The sequence below is a fragment of the Musca autumnalis genome, unplaced genomic scaffold (assembly GCF_047663935.1).
Source record: "Musca autumnalis isolate F117 unplaced genomic scaffold, ASM4766393v1 scaffold_4, whole genome shotgun sequence".
NCBI classification, from domain to species: domain Eukaryota; kingdom Metazoa; phylum Arthropoda; class Insecta; order Diptera; family Muscidae; genus Musca; species Musca autumnalis.
The window spans coordinates 241,278,387-241,300,368 of record NW_027411977.1 but is presented as its reverse complement, the minus strand read 5'-3'; the positions used below and the strand labels follow the sequence as shown (position 1 = coordinate 241,300,368).

At 34.6% G+C, this 21,982-nt stretch overlaps 4 protein-coding genes across 21 annotated transcripts in view; 1 reads left to right on the top strand and 3 right to left on the bottom strand.

The window, feature by feature from the left end:
- Nucleotides 1–18,771, top strand: part of LOC141403733 (zinc finger protein 711-like) — a 170,980-nt gene extending 152,209 nt beyond the window's left edge. For 12 of the 15 annotated variants that reach the window (XM_073986617.1, XM_073986612.1, XM_073986613.1 and 9 more), the window contains one exon: nucleotides 16,792–18,771. In XM_073986617.1, coding sequence (XP_073842718.1) covers nucleotides 16,831–18,702 — 1,872 coding nt within the window. In that variant the 5' untranslated portion in view covers nucleotides 16,792–16,830 and the 3' untranslated portion in view covers nucleotides 18,703–18,771. Of the gene's footprint in view, nucleotides 1–5,520; nucleotides 5,662–12,593; nucleotides 12,998–16,791 lie in introns of those variants that run through there. The other 3 variants (XM_073986614.1, XM_073986609.1, XM_073986607.1) reach the window with 3 other exon arrangements.
- On the bottom strand, nucleotides 2,875–5,838 carry LOC141403752 (uncharacterized). Of its 4 annotated transcripts, none has more exons than XM_073986661.1 (2): nucleotides 5,641–5,838; nucleotides 2,875–5,055 (listed from the first exon to the last, which is right to left on the bottom strand). In XM_073986661.1, exon 2 carries the CDS (start codon nucleotides 4,990–4,992, stop codon nucleotides 3,316–3,318), a length of 1,677 nt encoding a protein of 558 aa, XP_073842762.1. In that variant the 5' UTR covers nucleotides 4,993–5,055; nucleotides 5,641–5,838; the 3' UTR covers nucleotides 2,875–3,315. The 4 variants fall into 4 exon arrangements, with proteins under 4 accessions (XP_073842762.1, XP_073842761.1, XP_073842763.1 ...); XM_073986660.1 differs by having other exon boundaries at nucleotides 5,649–5,838; XM_073986662.1 differs by having other exon boundaries at nucleotides 5,726–5,811.
- LOC141403750 (uncharacterized) lies at nucleotides 9,276–12,823 on the bottom strand. Its single transcript, XM_073986656.1, has 2 exons — nucleotides 12,698–12,823; nucleotides 9,276–12,037 (listed from the first exon to the last, which is right to left on the bottom strand). The coding sequence occupies exon 2, from the start codon at nucleotides 11,967–11,969 to the stop codon at nucleotides 10,089–10,091; it is 1,881 nt and encodes a 626-aa protein (XP_073842757.1). The 5' UTR covers nucleotides 11,970–12,037; nucleotides 12,698–12,823; the 3' UTR covers nucleotides 9,276–10,088.
- A 1,910-nt stretch (nucleotides 18,772–20,681) lies between the features above and the next one.
- LOC141403821 (uncharacterized) lies at nucleotides 20,682–21,965 on the bottom strand. Its single transcript, XM_073986816.1, has 2 exons — nucleotides 21,831–21,965; nucleotides 20,682–21,761 (listed from the first exon to the last, which is right to left on the bottom strand). Exons 1-2 carry the CDS (start codon nucleotides 21,951–21,953, stop codon nucleotides 20,682–20,684), a joined length of 1,203 nt encoding a protein of 400 aa, XP_073842917.1. The 5' UTR covers nucleotides 21,954–21,965.
- Nucleotides 21,966–21,982: the final 17 nt, after the last annotated feature.

Sequence of the window (21,982 nt, the reverse complement as noted above, 5' to 3'; positions counted from 1 at the left end):
TCCGAAAGAAAGTGTGCTTATATAGAACCTTTCCGAAAGAAGGGGTGCTTCAATAGAACCTTTCCGAATGAAAGTGTGCTTCTATAGAACCTTTCCGAATGGAATGGTGCTTCTATAGAACCTTTCCGAATGAAATGGTGCTTCTATAGAACCTTTCCGAAAGAAAGGGTGCTTTTATGGACCCATTCTGAAAGAAAGGGTGCTTCTATGCACCCATTCTGAAAGAAAGGGTGCTTCTATGGACCCAATCTGAAAGAAAGGGTGCTTCTGTGGACCCATTCTGAAAGAAAGGGTGCTTCTATGGACCCATTCTGAAAGAAGGGGTGCTTCTGTGGACCTATTCTGAAAGAAAGGGTGCCTCATAGACCCATTCTGAAAGAAAGGGTGTATCTATAGACCCATTCTGAAAGAAAGGGTGCTTCTATAGACCCATTCTGAAAGAAAAGGTTCTTTTATAGACCCATTCTGAAAGAAAGGGTGCATCTATGGACCCATTAGGAAAGAAAGGGTGCTTCTATGGACCCATTCGGAAAGAAAGGGTGCTTCTATGGACCCATTCTGAAAGAAAGGGTGCTCCTATCGACCCATTCTGAAAGAAAGGGTGCTTATATGGACCCATTCTGAAAGAAAGGGTGCTTCTATGGATCCATTCCGAAAGAAAGGGTGCTTCTGTAGACCCATTCTGAACGAAATGGTGCTTCTATGGACCCATTCTGAAAGAAATGGTGCTTCTATGGACCCATTCTGAAATAAAGGGTGCTTCTATGGACCCATTCTGAAAGAAAGGGTGCTTCTATGGACCCATTCTGAAAGAAAGGGTGCTTCTATGGACCCATTCTGAAAGAAAGGGTGCTTCTATGGACCCATTCTGAAAGAAAGGGTGCTTCTATGGACCCATTCTGAAAGAAAGGGTGCTTCTATGGAGCCATTCTGAAAGAAAGGGTGCTTCTATGGACCCATTCTGAAAGAAATGGTGCTTCTATGGACCCATTCTGAAAGAAAGGGTGCTTCTATGGACCCATTCTGAAAAAAGGGGGCTTCTTTGGACCCATTCTGAAAGAAAGGGTGCATCTATGGACCCATTCTGAAAGAATGGGTGCTTCTATGGACCCATTCTGAAAGAAAGAGTGCTTCTATGGACCCATTCTGAAAGAAAGGGTGCTCCTATCGACCCATTCTGAAAGAAAGGGTGCTTCTATGGACCCATTCTGAAAGAAAGGGTGCTTCTATGGACCCATTCCGAAAGAAAGGGTGCTTCTACGGACCTATTCTGATAGAAAGGGTGCTTCTATGGACCTATTCTGAAAGAAAGGGTGCTTCTATGGACCCATTCTGAAAGAAAGAGTGCTTCTATGGACCCATTCTGAAAGAAAGGGTGCTTCTATGGACCCATTCTGAAAGAAAGGGTGCTTCTATGGACCCATTCTGAAAGAAAGGGTGCTTCTAAGGACCCATTCTGAAAGAAATGGTGCTTCTATGGACCTATTCTGAAAGAAAGGGTGCTTCTATGGACCCATTCTGAAAGAAAGGGTGCTTCTATGGACCTATTCTGAAAGAAAGGGTGCTTCTAGGGACCCATTCTGAAAGAAAGGGTGCTTCTATGGACCCATTCGGAAAGAAAGGGTGCTTCTATGACTCATTCTAAATGAAAGGGTCTATAGGACCGGTACATATACCCAGCCAGCATTTTTTGAAAATTTTAATCAAATTCGATTCTTTTTTGATCCGACTGCACTATTAAAAAGCTGGAATATGAGCTCATTTTCTGATCATAAATTACTCCTTTGTCGGGAGGAAAACGTAACCTCAGGCGACTCTTCTAAACAAATCACAAATGAGTCTTCCTTTTCATTAGTTTCGAGTCTTTTTTGAGTCGTATTTTAATCATTTATTGGTGATTTGTTGATTAATTTGTGACTTTTTCGAGTCTTTTTTGAGACATGTTTATAAGCGTTTACGAGTCTTTAGTGAGTCATTTATGAGTCTTTATCAGACAAAAAATTAAAAGAATTTTCTTTTTTATTCTTCTTTGTTTTTTGTTTCGTTCCTTTCCTTTGTTTTCTTTTCTGCTTTGTTATGACTTTTAATTATCCCTTTAGTATACTGTCTTCATTCACGTTCTTCATTTCACTTGGCAAAACCTGTAGATGTGTTTTCTTTGTCAATATTCATAATATTATACGTGACATTTATACCAAAGTAGAAAGTGTATATGAGAATTATAAACAACCAACCCGTTATGTTTGGAAATAAACAAAACAATCAGTGTTTAATCACCTAGCTGTCGAAAATATGATCAGCAGATACATAATTCTAATCACTTTTAAAACACCTGCATGACCCTTTTTTGATTAAGCATTTTTCAATCTTCAGATGATCAAAATGTGACAATAAATAACAAAAAAAAAAAAAAATCACATTTTAAACGCCTCAATGATTTATTTGTGATTGCTACACATTTGTTGTTGTATTTTAAATTGAACTCTTTTTAATCATTACAGGGAGTCACTTTCGAGTCCTTTCTGATCATACAAGCGACTTAATCAGTTTTTGATCAACAAAAGGACTCCAAAAAGACTCCGCAATGTGATTTTTGGATAAACAATCTTCCAAATGCTGGCTGGGTAAAAGCTGTGATCGATTTGCATTTTTCTTTTCTCCAAAATTATTGTACCGATATGACCGGTAACCCGTTAACTTGAATTTCTTTGACACTAACTCCCTTATATCGAAATCGCGCTAAATCGTCATTCCTAATATTTTCGTAATATTTTCTTTGTCGCTTTAATTACGAATGATCGTGATTCAATTGCCGATCAAATTGGAATATTAAAGAAATAACTCGAGCAATAAATTATAATTGAAACTCTTGCATAATTTTTAATTTACCATTTTTATTTAACGTGTGCATTTGAGTGAATTTTAAAAAACTCGACGGCACTATTTAAATTTAGTTGTGAAAATTTTTTAAAATTATTTTTTTATCATCTTTATACCAAACGGGGATACTATTCAGTAGCTGAGCGAAATGCCAAATTACACAATTGACTTTTTTGTATCCGTTTACATTTTCTTCGATATGTTGATGAAATGATTCCAAAGAATCATTTTTGATGATATTTATGAAAACAGGAGATAATCAATTGTCTAAAATCTGTTTTTAGTTGTTCACTATGCCACAATTTTTCATTAAATCAAATATTTCCTTATACAGTTTACCATAAACAGGACAATGGTGGTTATAATTTTTCAACTGTTTAATCCAGGCAGTCCTTCCTCTTAATACTTATATGTACCACATTTCTTACATTAGTATTATGGTATCGGCTCATGTTTTTCATTCTGAAAAGTTGTTGTTGTTTCAGCGCTTGGTATCGGCGGCTTAGTATTATGCATTCTGATACAATGCACAAATAGGCCTTCTGGTGTGTGAAATCGGTTCGAACATATTTCGCAGATAAACTCTGTATCTATAGACAATGGATGTTTATTTCTCATATGTGCCCACAGTTTACGAACATCTATATAACTTCTACCGCATATTTCACATTTATGTTTATTAGTATATGTTATAGCTTCGTGGTGTATCTTGTATAAATGAATATCAAGACCTTTTTGTGTGATAAATCTTTGATGGCAAACGTGACAGATATACTCTGAATCTATAGACGAAGGATGTCTTTTCCTTATGTGTATCCGCAGTTTTTTAGATTCTATATAACATCTACCGCATATTTCACATTTATGTTTATTAGTAGGTGTTATAGCTTCGTGATGTACCTTGTATAAATGAATATCAAGACCTCTTTGTGTGGCAAATCGTTGATTACAAATTTCGCAGATATACTCTGTGGTATCTGTAGGCAAAGGATGTTTTCTCCTCATATGTTTTATCAAATTTTGATTTCCTGCATAAGAATTACCACATAGTTCACATTTATGTTTAGAAGGTGTTTGAGTGGAATGGGCACTTTGATGCATCCGTTTATAATGAATATCAAGACCTTTTTGTGTGGAAAAACTTTGCTTGCAAATTTCGCAGATATACTCTGTGGTTTCCATAGACGAAGGATGTTTTTTTCTTATATGTTCCCGGAGATTTGCAAATACCTTATAACAACTACCACATATTTCACATTTATGTTGAATGGTAGCTTGAGTTTCTTGATGCATCATGTAAGAATGTATATCAAGACCTCTTTGTGTGGCAAATTTTTGATTACAAATTTCGCAGATATAATTGGTATCTGTTGGCAAAGGATGTTTTTTTCTCATATGTCTCTTAAGATCTCCATTTTTTGCGTAAGAATTACCACATAGTTCACATTTAAGTCTTGTACCTGCTTGATTTTCTGCATGCAACATGTAAGAATGCCTATCAAGGCCTTGTTTTGTGGTAAATCTTTGATTACAAATTTCGCAGATATACTCAGTATCTATAGACAACGGATGTTTATGTCTCGTATGTTTCCGTAGATTTGCCTCTCTATTATAAGAAATACCACATAGTTCACATTTATATATAGTAGGTGTTTGATCTACACAAGAAGATGAAACAATAGATCTTTCTGTTTTATCACTGACGTTAGAGTCTGTATTACAATTGATATCAAGGTCTTCAATATCATCCTGATCCTCTTGAGTTGTTGTACTAGTTAGATGTTGTTGTGTACCACGTTGTTGTTGTACTTCATCATGGGTAATAGCTTCCGACGATGAGTAGATGCTAGCTGAATCCTCTGATAAAAATTCGTCCATTTCATCGACGTTCTCTTCTTTGATTATATCAATTGTGGATTCATCGACATTTTCTGGTAAAAATTCTTCCATTTTATCAAAGTCTATTTTGTCTTCTTTAATATCATTTTCCATATTTGTAAAATTTTCAAGTTTTGTGGCATTGTAGTGTAGTGTATTTGTATCATTGTTAGAATCTTCTGGTTTATAATCTTTGGCAAAGAGTTCAGTTTTTATAGAGGTAATTTCCGACATCTTTGCTTTGAATATTTTATTGTTTACGAAAACAATTTTTGGCTGCAAAGTATTTAGGGATGGCTGTAAAAGAAAACCAAAGATTTCGTATGTAAATATTTTTAAGTTTTTGTAACAACGTTTAATTTAAACAGTTTAATGCAACTTTTTATTTTCTTTTGGGATGTGGCAGCCCTAAACGATGGTGAAGGAAATGGATAAAACCATTTTGTTAAGATTCATTTAGTGTTTCCTCGTAGACTAATTTTCTTTTTCCCACTAAAGTTTAGTGGGTTTAGTTTAGTGACTAACCCAAATATTATTTTGGAAACAAAATACTGTAAAAACTATTGTTAAGTTTTTATTCTATATATTATTTCCACATCTGCATATTTTGATTGCTATTCAATGACTTCTTCTTTGAAGCGATATCAAAACGAAATGCCATTGCCACTTTTTTTTCTAAATATTATTTTCTTCCTAATGTTTCTACCAATGTAAAACACTGTGCGATCAAACCAAATGACATACACTCTCATTACCATCCACAAACAGTTGGTGGTATTTTTGACATTTCACATGCTTTGTTGATAAACACTGCCTTTTCTTATTAATAAACATTCTTTTTTAAAATAAAAAAAAAATAATAATATACATATGTAAATATACATTTCTACCGTTGAATTTGATGTGAGTTAATGAATATTGTTTAATAATAAATTCTGTATTATTTATATTTTGTTAAAAACTTAACCAAAAAATAAAAGTTCACGCGTAGATACGAAGTTAATGGAGACGTTTAAACGATGTTTTGTTGTCATTTTAACAAGAGACCGATTCTTGTTGACTCAACAGAGTGTGTGTGAGACAGAGTTTGCCATTGACTTGAAAATTTACTCTGGAATATGTAGAGAGAATAGTATTCAGAATGAATCCAGTGTGAACTAATGCATTCCTTATATTTGTAATCATTGAGGCTTTGTATTATGTATGAATCTTGAAATAAGTAAATAAATAAATAAAAGAATGCAAATGGCATTGATTACCTACCATATTCCCAAATCCAATGGTAATGGAATCAGTACACAGACAATTCATAGATTACACATTCATTTCTTCTGGACTCAAGAAAAGAATGCATTATTTTCCTAGGACATGCTCCGTGTTAACAATAATCGCATTTGCATTCTTTTCTCGATTACAAAGGTAATGCATTCCCCATTTTACCATTGGGTTTCACAATAAATGTATAAAAATACTATTCCTAAACCATATTATGCTGGTACGTTTAGACGTTTGTACATACTGGATTTAGTAAAAATCTGGGGAATTAAATTGTCAATTTCATTGGAAAGGGCAGCCTTAATAAAAAATAACCCGATAAAAAGTTATAATGTAAACATGTTATAAGTTACCAAAATTGTTATGCTTCGATCATGGTATAATAAAGAAAGTAGAACAGATCATCTGGGGCTCAATTCTGTTTCTGTGAAAATGTGAAATGAAAACTTGTATAAAGGAGAAAACTGTCAAATGAAAAAATATAAAGGAAATACCTACCTATTTGTCATATCAATTTTTCATAGAAACAGAATTGAGCCCCAGCCCCTGGATTCTTGTTCTATGAAAATGAAAAGTAGTTTCTTTATAAATTTTTTAATTGATATTTTTTCCTTCCAAAAAGTTTTCATTTCACATTTTCACAGAAACAGACTTGAGTCCCAGTTTCGGAAAAAATACAGCTATGTCCGTTTTCTTTCAAAATTGTTTATAGGCACACGCAACAAGTAGTTTATATTTGTATTGGTATTTTTGTGTCATTTTATGGAATCAAAAAACGCGAAAAATGAATGAAACATCATGTTTTCTCTTCATAATTTAAAATCCGCGCTACTGAAATACTATTTCCAACGTAACTTTGATAAATATCATCTACGACAGGTCAATAAATACAGGGTTTATTGCAATAAATTTTGCTTTGTTTTCAAAACATTAGTCGTATTTTTCAAAACAATACACACAAAATAAATCTTAACACTGACAGAGACCGGTCACACTCCGAGAAGAAAATTGTAATCAGATTTGAGCTTTGTTCTACCTTTCTTATTGTACCATGGCTTCTATATACCCTTTCTAAAAGAAAGAGTGCTTCTATAGACATTTTCTGAAAGATAGGATGATTCTATAGACCCTTTCCGAGGGAAAGGGTGCTTGTATAGGAGCTTTCTAATGGAAAGATGATACCCTATCTGATAGAGAGGGTGCTTCTATAGTCCCTTTCTGAAAGAAAGGGTGATTCTATAGTCCATTTCTGAAAGAAAGGGTGTTTCTATAGACCCCTGCAGAAAGAAAGGATACTTCTTCCTTTTTGCAAGAAAGGGTACTTCAATACCCTTTCTGAAAGAACGGGTGCCTCTATAGACCCTTTCTGGACGAAAGGATCCTTATATAGACCCTTTCTGAAACAAAGGGTGCTTCTATACAAACTTTCTGAAAGAAAGTGTGCTTCTATAGACCCTTTCGAAAGAAAAGGTGTTTCTATATAACCTTTCCGAAAGAATGGGTGCTTCTGTATAACCTTTCCGAAAGAATGGGTGCTTCTATATAACCTTTCCGAAAGAAAGGGTGCTTTATAGAACCTCTTTCCGAAGGAAAGCGTGCTTTATAGAACGTCTTTCCGAAGCAAAGGGTGCTTTATAGAACCCCTTTTCGAAGGAAAGGGTGTTTTATAGAACCTTTCCGAAGAAAAAGGTGCTTCTATAGACCATTTCCGAAGGAAAGGGTGCTTCTATAGAACCTTTCCGAAAAAAAGGGTGCTTTTATAGAACCTTTCCGAAGAAAAGGGTGCTTCTATAGAACCTTTCCGAAGGAAAGGGTGCTTCTATAGAACCTTTCCGAAGGAAAGAGTGCTTCTATAGACCCTTTCTGAAAAAAGGGTGATTCCATAGACCCTTTCTAAAAGAAAATGTGGTTCTACAGACCCTTTCTGAAAGAAAATGTGTTTCTATAGACCCTTTCTGAAAGAAAATGTGTTTCTATAGACCCTTTCTGAAAGAAAAGGTGCTTCTATAGACCCTTTCTTAAAGTAGGCGTGTTTCTATAGACCCTTTCTTAAAGTAGGCGTTTTTCTATAGACCCTTTCTTAAAGTAGGCGTGTTTCTATAGACCCTTTTTGAAAGAAAAGGTGCTTCTATAGACCCTTTCTTAAAGTAGGTGTGTTTCTATAGACACTTCTTAAAGTAGGCGTGTTTCTATAGACACTTCTTAAAGTAGTCGTGGTTCTATAGACCCTTTCTGAAAGAAATTATACTTCTATACACACTTTCTGAAAGAAAGGGTACTTCTATTTACCCTTTTTGAAAGTAGGTGTGCTTCTATAGACCCTTTCTGAAAGAAAAGATGCTTCTATACACCCTTTCTGAAAGAAAGGATACTTCTATAAAACCTTTCCGAAAGAAAGGATGCTTTATAGACCCTTTCTGAAAGTAGGTGCGCTTCTATAGACTCTTTCTTAAAGAAAGAATGCTTCTATACACCCTTCCTAAAAGAAAGGGTGCTTCTATAGACCCTTTCTGCAAGAAGGGATGGTTCTTTACACCCTTTCTGAAAGAAAGGGTGCTTCTATAAAACCTTTCCGAAAGAAATTGTGCTGCTAGAGAATCTTTCCGAAGGAATGGGTGCTTCTCTACACCCTTCCCGAAAAAAGGGTGGTTCTAGAGAATCTTTCCGAAGGAATGGGTGCTTCTGTAGAAACTTTCCGAAAGAACCTATACACCCTTTCTGAAAGAAAGGATTCTTCTATACACCCTTTCTGAAAGAAAGGATACTTCTATACACCCTTTCTGAAAGAAAGGATGCTTTATAGACCCTTTCTGAAAGTAGGTGCGCTTCTATAGACTCTTTCTTAAAGAAAGAATGCTTCTATACACTCTTCCTGAAAGAAAGGTTGCTTCTATAGAAACTTTCCGAAAGAGTTGGTGCTTCTATAAAACCTTTCCGAAAGAAAGGTTGTTTCTATAGAAACTTTCCGAAAGAAAGGATGCTTCTATAGACTATTATTGAAAAGAAAGGATAACCCTTTCTGTAAGAAAGAGTGTTTCTAGGGACCCTTTCCGAAAGAAAGGGTGCTTCAATAGAACCTTTCCGAAAGAATGGGATCTTCTATAGAATCTTTCCGAAAGAATGGGATCTTCTATAGAACCGGTACATAAAAAAGCTGTTATCGTGTCGCATTAAAAAAAATCGAGGTTCAAAGGGTTAAAGAAAAACTGTTGCAATAAATGATAATTGAAACTCTTGCATAATTTTTATTTACCATTTTTATTTAATGTGTACATTTGAGTTACTTTTATAAAACTCGAGATCACTATTTGAATTTTATTGTTTGTTTTTATCATCTTTATAACATATAAGGACACAATTCGGTAGCTTAGCGAAATGCCAAATTAAAGAATTGACATTTGAGAATCCGTTTATGAGACTCTGCAATATGTTGATGAAATGATTCCAAAGAATCACTCGTGTGTTGAGAATTTTTATACAATCGAAATGCTCAAGTTCGGCGATATTTATGAAAACTGGAGATAATCAATTGTCTAAAATCTTTTTTTCTGGTTTTTCCTTATCGTCAGTGTTTTTTGTTAGATCGAATATTACCACAAGCGGGACAATGGTAGCTACGATCTTTTCAATGTTTGATTAGGTGACAGTGGATTGTGGAAATTCTTTTTCTTTTTTCATTTCTTATCATCTTTATACCATATGAGGACATTATTCGGTAGCTGAGCGAAATGCCAAATTACACGTTTGACATTTGAGAATCCGTTAATGATTTTCTTCAATATGTTGATGAAATTATTCCAAAGAATCACATGTGTGTTGACAATTTTTTGCAATCGAAATCCTCAAGTTCGATGATATTTATGAAAACAGGAAATAATCAATTTTCTAAAATCTTTTTTTAGTTGCTCCCGATGCCACCATTTAATGTTTTTTGTTAGATGGAATATTTCTTTATACCATTTACCACAAGTGGGACAATGGTGGCTATGATCTTTTAAATTTGATAATGATAAATCAGACAGTCCTTCCTTTTAGTAGTTACATACATATATGTTTTATGGTATCGGCTCTTGTTTTTCATTCTGAAAAATTGTTGTTTTTGTTGTTTCAGCGCATGGTACCGGTGGCGATTTAGTTTCATGCATCTTGGTACAATGTATATCAAGGCCTGTCTGTGTGGTAAATCGTTTCGAACAAATTTCGCAGATATACTCTGTATCTATAGACAATGGATGTTTCCTTCTTATATGTGCTCGCAATTGTTTAGATTCTGTATAACATCTACCGCATATTTCACATTTATGTTTATCAGTAAATGTTATAGCTTCGTGATGTGTTATGTATAAATGAATATCAAGACCTTTTTGTGTCATAAATCTTTGATTACAAATGTTGCAGATATACTCTGAATCTATAGACGAAGGATGTTTTCTTCTCATATGTTCTTGGAGATTTTTAGATTCTTTATAACATTTTCCACATATTTCACACGTGTATTTATTAATACGTCTTACATCTACTGGATGCTTAGCGTAAAAATGAGTTTGAAGACCGTTTTGTGTGGCAAATCTTTGATTGCAAATGTTGCAGATATACTGTGAATCTATAGACGAAGGATGTTTTTTTCTTATATGTAACCGTAGATATCTATACCCTGTAAAAGAACTATCACATAGTTCACAATTATGTTTAGTAGGTATTTGAGTGGAAGGAGCAGCTCTTTCATGCATCCGCTTATTATGTATATCAAGCCCTTTTTGTGTGGTAAATCGTTGATTGCAAATTTCGCAGATATATTCGGTATTTATAGACGACTGATGTTTATTTCTTATATGTATCAGGAGAGTTGCAGATTCCTTATAACAATTACCACATATTTCACATTTATGTTCAATATTTGTAAGAGTTGCTGTATGTGTATTGTAAGAATGCCTGTCAAGACCTCTTTGTGTGGCAAAACTTTGATTACAAATTTCGCAGATATACTCGATATCTGTAGGCAAAGGATGTTTTTTCATCATATGTCTCCGTAGACTTGAAACTTCTGTAAAACAAATATCACATATTTCGCATTTATGGTCAGTAGGTGTTTGAGTTTCTGGATGCGATCTGTAGTAATGCCTATTAAGACCTGTTTGGGTGGCAAATTTTTCATTACAAATTTCGCAGACATATTCGGCATTTACAGACAAAGGATGTTGATTTTTTGTAACTGTAGACAAAGAATGTTTTTTCATCATATGTCTCCGTCGACTTGAAGCTTCTGTAAAACAAATATCACATATTTCACATTTATGTTCAGTAGGTGTTTGAGTTTCTGGATGCGTCCTGTAATAATGCCTATTAAGACCTCTTTGGGTGTCAAATCTTTTATTACATAGTTCACAGATATACTCGGTATCTGTAGGTAAAGGATGTTTTCCTCTCATATGTCTCTTCAGATGTTTAATGTTTGTATACGATTTACCACATAGTTCACATTTATGTTTAATAGGTGTTTGAGCTACACCAGAAGATGAAACATTAGATCTCTCTTTATTATCACTGACGTTAGCGTCTGTAACACCATTGATCTCAACGTCTTCACTATCATCATCATCTGAGTGCACATCATTTATTTCTAATTTGGGTAAGGAGACCGCTTGAATTGTTGTGCTAGTTAAATGTTGTTGTGTAGCATACTGTTGGTGTATTTCATAATCTGCTGGTAAATATTCGTCCATTTCATCCACCTCCTCTTTTTTGATATCAACTGGGAATTCATCGACATTTTCTGGTAAAAATTCTTCCATTTTATCCAAGTCGTCTAGTTCATCTTTTTTAATATCATTTCCCGTATTTGTAAATTGTTCAAGTTTTGTTGTATTGTAGTGTAGTGTATTTGTATCATTGTTAGAATCAAAGGGTTCAGTTTTTATGGAAAAATTTTCTGACATCTTAACTTTGAATATCTCGTAAGTTTCAATTTAGGAAAACAAGATTTTACAACAATGTATTTAGAGAACTGTAAAAGGAAAACAAACATTACATATGTAATTAGTTTTAAGTTGTTTGTAACATCATTTAATTTTTTATATTAATTATGTAATTTGTTTAGACAATGTCGAAGGTCACACTAGAGTGGGTTTTTAGGTGATCTTAAATCGAGTTACCCACTACAGCAACCTCATCATATTACTCTAGTATGAAATTAGATCTAGGAACCCTTGGTTTCATGAAATGGTTTCAATGAAACCATATAGTGTGACCAAGGGCAATTTGAAACGTATTTTATTTATATATACATATGTATGTATATATTAATTAATTTAAAATTTATATTAAATTAGCGCTTTTCTTGTTCATCTATGATTAATATTTCCTCTCAAACACTTGCTCCATATTTTGTTAGTGTTTATAGGTATAATTATAATGTTTTAATTTCATAATAATATGTTTATTTTATCTAAATAATTTTCTTCATAGAATTTCTTCCAATGTAAAACACTGTGCGAGCAAACCAAATGACACACACTCTCATTACCATCCACAGTCTGTTTTTGACATTTCTTTCATATGCTTTCTTTTGATAAACAAACTACCTTCCCTTCTCGTATTAAGAAACAGGAATGTAGAATATATCAAGAATATAAAAGAATTAATATAAAAGTAAGAACATACCTACCTGGAATTTGATGTGAGTTGATGAATATTGTTTAATAACACTTATTTTTATTAATTGTATATTATATTTTGTTGTAAACTTAACAAACAAAAAATACAAGTTAATAACGCGTTGGTACGAGTGAATGGTGTTCAAAGTATTTTTTTAAGTTCTTTTGTTGTCGTGCCGACCCTTGTTGTGTCAACAGAGTGTTTGTGAGAGAGAGTTTGCCATTGACGTTAACTCTTGAATATGAACAGTATTAAGAAAAACGCATTGTATTCCACAATAAATTAATTAAAATTAATAAATATTATGCTGGTATGTTTACATTGTACTAGATTTAATAAAATCATTCAATTTAATTGCAAAGGACCCGACAAAAACCCTAATGTAAACATGTTATAAGTTACCAATTGTTATGATTCTAGGAACAAGTGTCGTTTAGGGGCACCTCTCGGATTGGGCTGAAATTTTTACCATAGTTAGCCCTTGGGACGCTGAGCACAATGATATGTTGCTTCCGGGGGTATGTCCATACTTCCCGAGATATGGGTCTTGACATTTCGGAAATTTCGTACTTGTAACACCTTTATGTTGTTTATGGGCACCTCTGGGATCGGGCTCAAATTTTTACAGTAGATAGCCCATGGGACGCTGAACAGAACGATGGATAGCTTTCCGTGGGGAAGTCCATACTTCCCGAAATATGGGTCTTGACTTTTTTACTTTTATCACCATTATTTTTAAAACCTATGCAATATGGGACTCGTTTTAAAGCTCACGAAGAGGACTTTGCAATGCCGCCAGTAATTAATAATGGTAATTAGATTTTCTAAGTAGCCGGCCTTCGGCCGTGGATTTAAGACTTTCTCCTATGGACAGGGACAAAAGAGGGCTACGCGATCAAAACTCTCTTTTAAATTGAAAGTGTTCTTAAGTAGCCGGCCTTTGGCCGGGGATTTAAGACTTTCTCCTATGGACAATGACAAAAGTGGGCTACGCAAACAAAACTTTCTTGTAAATTTAAAGTTTCCTAAGTAGCCGGCTTTGAACAGGAATTTAATACATTCTCATATAAACAGGTGTAAAAATAGGCCACGTTCATAAAAGTACTCTCCATAAGCTTTAAAACGATGCCCACATTGCCCACGTTAGAATTGTAAAATGTCAAGACCCATATCTCGGGAAGGATGGACTTCACCCAGAAAATTATATATCGTTGTATTCCGGATGCCAAGGGCTATCTACTATAAAAATTTCAGCCCGATCCGAGAGGTGCCCATAAACAACCTAAAGGTGTGAAAGTACGAAATTTCCGAAATGTCAAGACCCATATCTCGGAAAATATGGACTTCCCCCCGGAAAATTATATATCATTGTATTCAGGATGCCAAGGGCTACCTACTTTCGATCTACCCGATCCGAGAGGTGCCCCTAAACGACATTTAAGCCTGGTTCTATAGGTACAACTTTTCTGAAAGAAAAGGTGCTTCTATAGACCCAATCTAAATGAAAGGTTGCTTCTATAGACATAGTATAAACGATAGGATGCTTCTATAGACATAGTATAAATGATAGGATGCTTCTATAGACACTTTGTGAAAGAAATGGTGGTTCTTTACACTCTTACTGAAAGAAAGGGTTCTTCTGTAGGTGCTTTTTGCAAGAAAGGGTTCATCTATAGACCCTTGCTGAAAGAACGGGTGCTTCTATAGACCCTTTCTGAAAGAAATGGTCTTCCTTAGACACTTTCTGAAAGAAATGGTGCTTCTGTAGATGCCTTCTGAAAGAAAGAGTGCTTCTGTAGACCCCTTCTGAGCGGAACAATGCTTCTATAGACCCATTTTGGAAGAAAGGTTGCTTCTATAGACCCATTTTGGAAGGAAAGGTTCTTCTGCAGACTCTTTCTGAAATAAAGGATGCCTTTATAAACGCTTTTTAAAAGGAAGTTTCGTTTTATAGACACTGTCTAAAGGAAAAGGTTCTTCTATATACCCTCTCTGAAAGAAAGGGTACTTCTTATACCCTCTTTAAAAGAAAGTGTACTTCTTATACTCTCTTCAAATTCTTCCATTGCTTGCGTTAAATGCTCATTTTTTAATAAACTCTGTTTTGAAATTTCACTAAAATCAAACTATTTCAAAGATTATAATTTTATTATACCCTCAGCCTTTAGGCTAAAGAGGGTATTTACACTTTGATACGACCAAAAATGTGCCTCATCGAAATAATGGTTTTAGACCCCAAGTATGTTTGTACGATATCCGTTTCAGACAATTTTGAGTAGATCTAACAATGTCCGTCCGTCTGTCTGTCTGTCCGTCTGTCTGTCTGTCTGTCTGGCAGGCTGGTGCGCACGATAACTCTCGAACGGATCAATCGATTCGGTTCAAATTTTGGGTATCGAAATGTTTTGTCCAGATTCGATTTAAGTTCGAAGATGGGCCATATAGGTCCACTCCTTCAGGTACCTCCCCCACAAATGTTCAAAAATTGTCGAAAAACTTGTGCGCACGATAACTCTTGTAGGGAATAACCGATTTGGTCCATACTTTGCACATCGTGTAATTTCTACCAAACTTAGATGAGGTTCCAATATGGACTCAATCGGTCCACTCCTTCGGGTACCTCCCACACGAAATTTCGGAAAAGTTCAGTTTAGGACCTGGTCTCGAATCGCTTTGATTTTTGTTTACGCAAGTTGTATTCGCTGTCCTCTATACGACGCTGTAAGTTTCATTAGGGGCAAGTCCATACTTCCTGAGAAAATAGCCTGAAAGTTACAAAAAACCCTATGACACCGTGTTTAGTGGTTGGAGCGCACGATAACTCTCGAACGGATTTGCCGATTCGGTCCAAAATTTGGTTTTCGTAATATTTTGTCCAAACTTAGTTCAAGTTCAAAGATGGATTATATCGGTCCACTCCTTCCGGTACCTCCCCCACAAAAGTTCGAAAATGTTCGGAAAATTTGTGCGTACGATAACTCTTGAAGGGAGTAACCGATTTGGTCCATACTTTGCACATTATGAAATATCTACCTGACTTAGATGAGGTTTCAATATGGACTCAATCGGTAAACTCCTTCGAGTACCTCCCACACAAAATTTGGGAAAAGTTCAGTTTAGGACCTGATCTCGAATTGCCTTGGTTTTTTTTGTAGCATCTTGTATTCACTGTCCGCTATACGAAGGTACAAGTTTCCTCAGGGGCAAGTCAATACTTCCTGAAAAAATAGCCTGCAAGTTGAAAAACAAACCCTATGACACCATGTTTATTGGTGGAAGCGCAAGATAATTCTCGAACGGAAATGCCGACTCTGGCCAAAATTTGGCCTTCGTAATATTGTTTCCAAACTTACTTTAAGTTCGTAGATAAGCCATATCGGTCCACACCTTCAGGTACCTACCCCAAAGAAATTCTAAAATATTCGGAAAAATTGTGCGCACGATAACTCTTGATGGGAGTGACCGATTTGTATATTTATATTTGTCCACTCCATCCCGTACCTCCCACACAAAATTTTGGATAAGTTAAATGGTAAAAATTGTTTCAGGGGCAAGCCCATACTTCTTGAGAAAACAGCCCAAAGGGTGTTTGTGAAAAATGTGTTTCAATTTGCACAGGCTGAGGGTATATCTCTGTCGGCAAAGCCGACTGATACTTTTTTACTTGTTTTTTATGTTTATTTTACTTTATATAAAGCACTGTATTTTTTGTTTGAGTAGTTTAACATCCCTTCCATTTCCTGGAAGGAATAATATAGTTTGTTTTTTTTTTATTTTATAATTACTACCCCCATTTTTATACCTATTAATTGTGTTTTGGAGTAGTAAAGTCATCCCTCCCTTAGGTTACTTAATTTAAAATTTACTTGTTATCATGGCATTATATTGTAGTGCACAGCCTTAAGGTCGAACGACTGGGCATATGTGAATTGAAATAAATAAAAGAAAGAATACTTCTTATACCCTCTTTAAAAGAAAGGGTACATCCGAAAGAAATAATCACTTTAAATTATTATTTGAATCATTAATATTATTACATATTTTCACTACAATTTTCGATAAAATGTCCTTAGGAACCGTACTAAATTGTTACCTTTTTTACAGCTTCAAATATCCGGTTGTTCCTATGCAAATGGTCTAAAAATGTCACAAAAAGTGGAAATAAAACCTGAAACTTCTACATTAGCCGCCGGTGACTGTGACATGCAAAATACCTCCAACAACACAAATACACTAAACTACAAAAGTACAACAGCAATTAAAGTTGAATATGAAGAAACATCAGCAACCAGTTTGGCAAATGAAATTATGCAAATTGTTAAAACAGAAGAAAATGGAGGAGGAGGAGGAGATTATCCATTAATCGAATTTATCAAAAAGGAAGATTTGATTGCAGAAAATTCCATCACAACTCCTGCACAAATAAAACAAGAAGAACCAGTTTTAAATCACATAGTAAATCCAGAACCACCACCCTTTCTTGCCTTAAAGTGTATTGGTTGCAATGAGACTTTTAACAATGATCAATTGTTGCGTAAACATTTTCTCCAAGAGCATGCACGACCAAAAAATGTCCAACAACAAATAACTCTTCCAAAATTAGAAATAATGGATGTGGATGAAGACGAAAACGATGAGGAGGACGACGACGATTGTGATGATGAGGTGGAATTCAATGAGGGTGTTGATAATGCTAATGATGATTCGACAGACTCGCCAAAAATTTGCTGCATAACTAGAGCTTTCTGTGTTCATGCTCTCATAAAATCCCAGTCCAACACTTGGGAACCCATTATGCACTGTTCTATATGTCCCGAAAGCTTTAAAGAATACCACCTGTTACGCCAACACTTTAGTCAGCAGCATCCAAGCCATAGATTTCACATCCTATGTTGTGAACGCAAGTTGTACTCAAAATGTCAAATTGATGAGCATTTCAGTTTACACCGCAATCCCCGTAAATATCAATGTGATATATGCGATAGCTGTCATATCTCTAAGGGCAATTTGCGGACACATAAAAAACGATTGCATTCAAATCTATTAAATATGCAATATGTCTGTAACAAATGTAATAAATGTTTTACCTCTCAACTGGGCCTAAATTCCCATCTGAACAGTATGCATGAAGGTTCTTCATTTCGCCCCCAACCAATATTGACGATATTGCCAAATGGTGCTAGGCAATATGGCTGTAAAATATGTGGTTATGTTTGTATTAATAGACAGAAATTTAAAGATCACTGGTCCCACTCGCACCGCCAAGTGCCAAAATATAAATGTGAGAAATGTGGTAAAATCGATAGGATCGACGTCATACAAAGCCATGTTCGAAAGCATACAGCAAATCTAACATGTCCTGCATGTGGAAAGGTCTGTAAGCGCAAAAACGATCTAACATTGCATATTAATCTCACACATAAGGCCGAACGGGAAGAAATAAAGAAAAAGTTAGAAGAAATCGAAGGACCACCGCCTGCAGTCATACGTATTGATGATGATACGTTTCCTTGTAAATATTGTAGTTATAATGGCAATTCCATGGACTCGCTGCGTCATCACATCGAAGAATCCCATAAACGAGAGCACAAGTGTAAAGTATGTAATATGTTGTTTTATTTGAAACGTGGTTTAGTTGCACACATGAGAATGCATAAGGGAGAAGCAGATGAATCATCTTCGAAAAGAAATGTCGCCATAGAAACAGAACAGCCACCACCGGTAATTGAACATCGATGTGGTGTATGTGACCTTAGGTTTGAGGATTATAATGAAATGCGTCGACATTATTTTACCCACAAAAAGGGAAACATGTTTATGTGTGCACTGTGTCATCAGCAATTTAAATATGCAAATTCTCTGAAAAGGCATCACTTACGTTTGCATGCAAACGAATCAGAGGAGGAGGAGAAGGAGCAGAATGAGAAGAATGTACAACATAAAGCAGATGAGGAAACAAGTGATATTAATGGATATCCCATAGCGACAAATAACAAGGAATGTACCAAAATTTAATGTCAATCATTTTGTTTCTAATAAAAATAAATAAATAAATAACAATAGTAAAATAAACTCTTTAAAAAATCCTCGTTTATTCTGCTTTAAGGGACCTCCTAAAAATCTTTAACAAAATCCACGCTTATTCTACTTTAAGGTGCCTCCCTAAAATGTTTAAAAATCCTGATTTATGCTGCTACTAAAAATCATTAAAAAATCCACGCTTTCCTGCTCTAAGGTGGGTACCTAAAATCTTATAAGGAACCTCCTAAAAATCTTTAAAAAAATAAACGTTTATTACGCTTTAAAGGATCTCCTAAAGATCCACGTTTATTGTGCTTAAAGGGGCCTCCTAAAAATCTTTAAAAAAATAAACGTTTATTAAAATCCACGTTTATTGTGCTTTGAGGGACCTCCTAAAAATCTTAAAAAAAATCCACGTTTATTGTGCTTTGAGGGACCTCCTAAAAATCTTTAAAAAATCCACGTTTATTGTGCTTAAAGGGATCTCCTAAAAATCTTTAAAAAATCCACGTTTATTGTGCTTAAAGGGACCTCCTAAAAATCTTTAAAAAATCCACGTTTATTGTGCTTAAAGGGACCTCCTAAAAATCTTTAAAAAATCCACGTTTATTGTGCTTAAAGGGACCTTCCAAAAAATCTTTAAAAATCCACGTTTATTGTGCTTAAAGGGACCTCCTAAAAATCTTTAAAAATCCACGTTTATTGTGCTTAAAGGGACCTCCTAAAAATCTTTAAAAAATCCGCGTTTATTGTGCTTAAAGGGACCTTCTAAAAATCTTTAAAAAATCCACGTTTATTGTGCTTAAAGGGACCTCCTACAAATCTTTAAAAAATCCACGTTTATTGTGCTTAAAGGGACCTCCTAAAAATCTTTAAAAATCCACGTTTATTGTGCTTAAAGGGACCTCCTAAAAATCTTTAAAAAATCCGCGTTTATTGTGCTTAAAGGGACCTTCTAAAAATCTTTAAAAAATCCACGTTTATTGTGCTTAAAGGGACCTCCTAAAAATCTTTAAAAAATCCACGTTTATTGTGCTTAAAGGGACCTCCTAAAAATCTTTAAAAAATCCACGTTTATTGTGCTGAAAGGAACCTTCTAAAAATCTTTAAAAAATCCACGTTTATTGTGCTTAAAGGGACCTCCTAAAAATCTTTAAAAAATCCACGTTTATTGTGCTTAAAGATACCTCCTAAAAATCTTTAAAAAATCCACGTTTATTGTGCTTAAAGGGACCTCCTAAAAATCTTTAAAAAACCCACGTTTATTGTGCTTAAAGGGACCTCCTAAAAATCTTAAAAAAAACCAAGTTTATTGTGCTGAAAGGAACCTTCTAAAAATCTTTAAAAAATCCACGTTTATTGTGCTTAAAGGGACCTCCTAAAAATCTTTAAAAAACCCACGTTTATTGTGCTTAAAGGGACCTCCTAAAAATCTTAAAAAAAACCAAGTTTATTGTGCTTAAAGCGACCTCCTAAAAATCTTTAAAAAAATCCACGTTTATTGTGCTTAAAGGGACCTTCTAAAAATCTTTAAAAAATCCACGTTTATTGTGCTTAAAGGGGCCTCCTAAAAATCTTTAAAAAATCCACGTTTATTGTGCTTAAAGGGACCTTCTAAAAATCTTTAAAAAATCCACGTTTATTGTGCTTAAAGGGACCTCCTAAAAATCTACAAAATCAACGTTTGTTGTCGCTTAAGGGACCTCCACCTAAAAATCTTTCATAACAGAAATGCTGTGTCAAACAAAATGGTGCATTTATTTTTTGTTTACAAAATTTGTATTTAATAAAAAGTTAATTTTTAACATAAAATATAAATTTACCTTTTACCTCATAATTATATTATACATTAAAATATATTTTATTTATAAATTACATAAAACAAGGCACAGAAATTGTTGAGGAGTTTTAATCCTATTCCTAAAAAAACTTTATTTTAGCTTACATTTTGGTTTAGGAAGTTACGTTTAGGCCTACTCTTCCCTAGTAGAATCATCTGTATCATATCTTAAAATATATTCTTCTTCGTCGCTGCATTCATCTAGTTCCACTGTTGCATCCATGCTTTCAGTGTTATTTTCTTCACAGTGTCTCGTTGCAATACCTTCATTTGGTCCCGTTGACATACTTTCATTTTTATGCTGCAATATATGATGGCGATATTGGGTACGTTGTTTAAATGTGAGACTGCAGATGCTGCATATATGTTTGGTATTATGTTTTAACAAAATGTGGTTATAGTATTTGGAATGATTGGTGAATATTTTTGAACATAGATTACAACAATATAAACCCCTATCATTGGTACCAAGGGGTGCAGTTATTTCTTTATCTTGGTCTTCTTCTCCTACCTCCTTTGTTTTATTAACTTTATAAATATTTTTGGTAAATGTATAGACATAGGAGGAATTCGTGGAAAGTCTTCCCTTGCCAGACCGTTTGTTAATACGAGGAGAATTCGTTTCACCTAATTTGCAATTGGATTCTATTTTCACAATGTCTTTTGATTGATTTTGATCTGAAGATTTTATGGTTGATTTTGGGGACAACCTTGAGGGACTTTTCTTGGAGGATAAATGTATGTGGCACATGTGCTGTAATAAATGTTTCTTATGGCCAAACGATTCGTTGCAGTGTTCACATCGTAAAGTTTTACAAATAATCTTATTTTTATCACTTGGACTTTGCTTTTTCATGGACCGCTGGATAGTAGATTCGAATGTGGGACTCTTTACTTCTTTTATTTTAACCGGAGATATTGCACACGTTTCGTTCTTCGGAATGAACTCTTTGGAGTTATAGCCATGCAACCAAACACATGTTATGGACGGTTCTTCCTTTGCATGCAGTAGTTCCTTGGTTTCCTTTTTGATCTTTATCGTATTTTTGTCATCTATTTTATTATCTTGAATTTCATTATTAAAACTTTTTGTATCCAAAAGTTTTATTTGAGCCAAACTTATTTTCTCCTGGAAGCTTTTAAAATCTTTAATACAATCAAAACATTGTAAACATACAGAGCTTAAATGCTTGGCCTCATCCATATTAACCGTCTGTAAAATAGAATATGGAACCAAAATTTAAAATTATATATTTTGTTTGGAAGTTATTTTTGAATTTACCTCAGGATGAAAATACTTGTAGAGCATTTGATGCAGTTCACTGGTTTGTCCATCTTTGTTATAAAGTTTTTTGAAATCTTTACACTCATTAAGGCACAATCGGCAAATATTGACTTCAGTCATGCCAATCAAAGAGAATTCAGGCAATATCT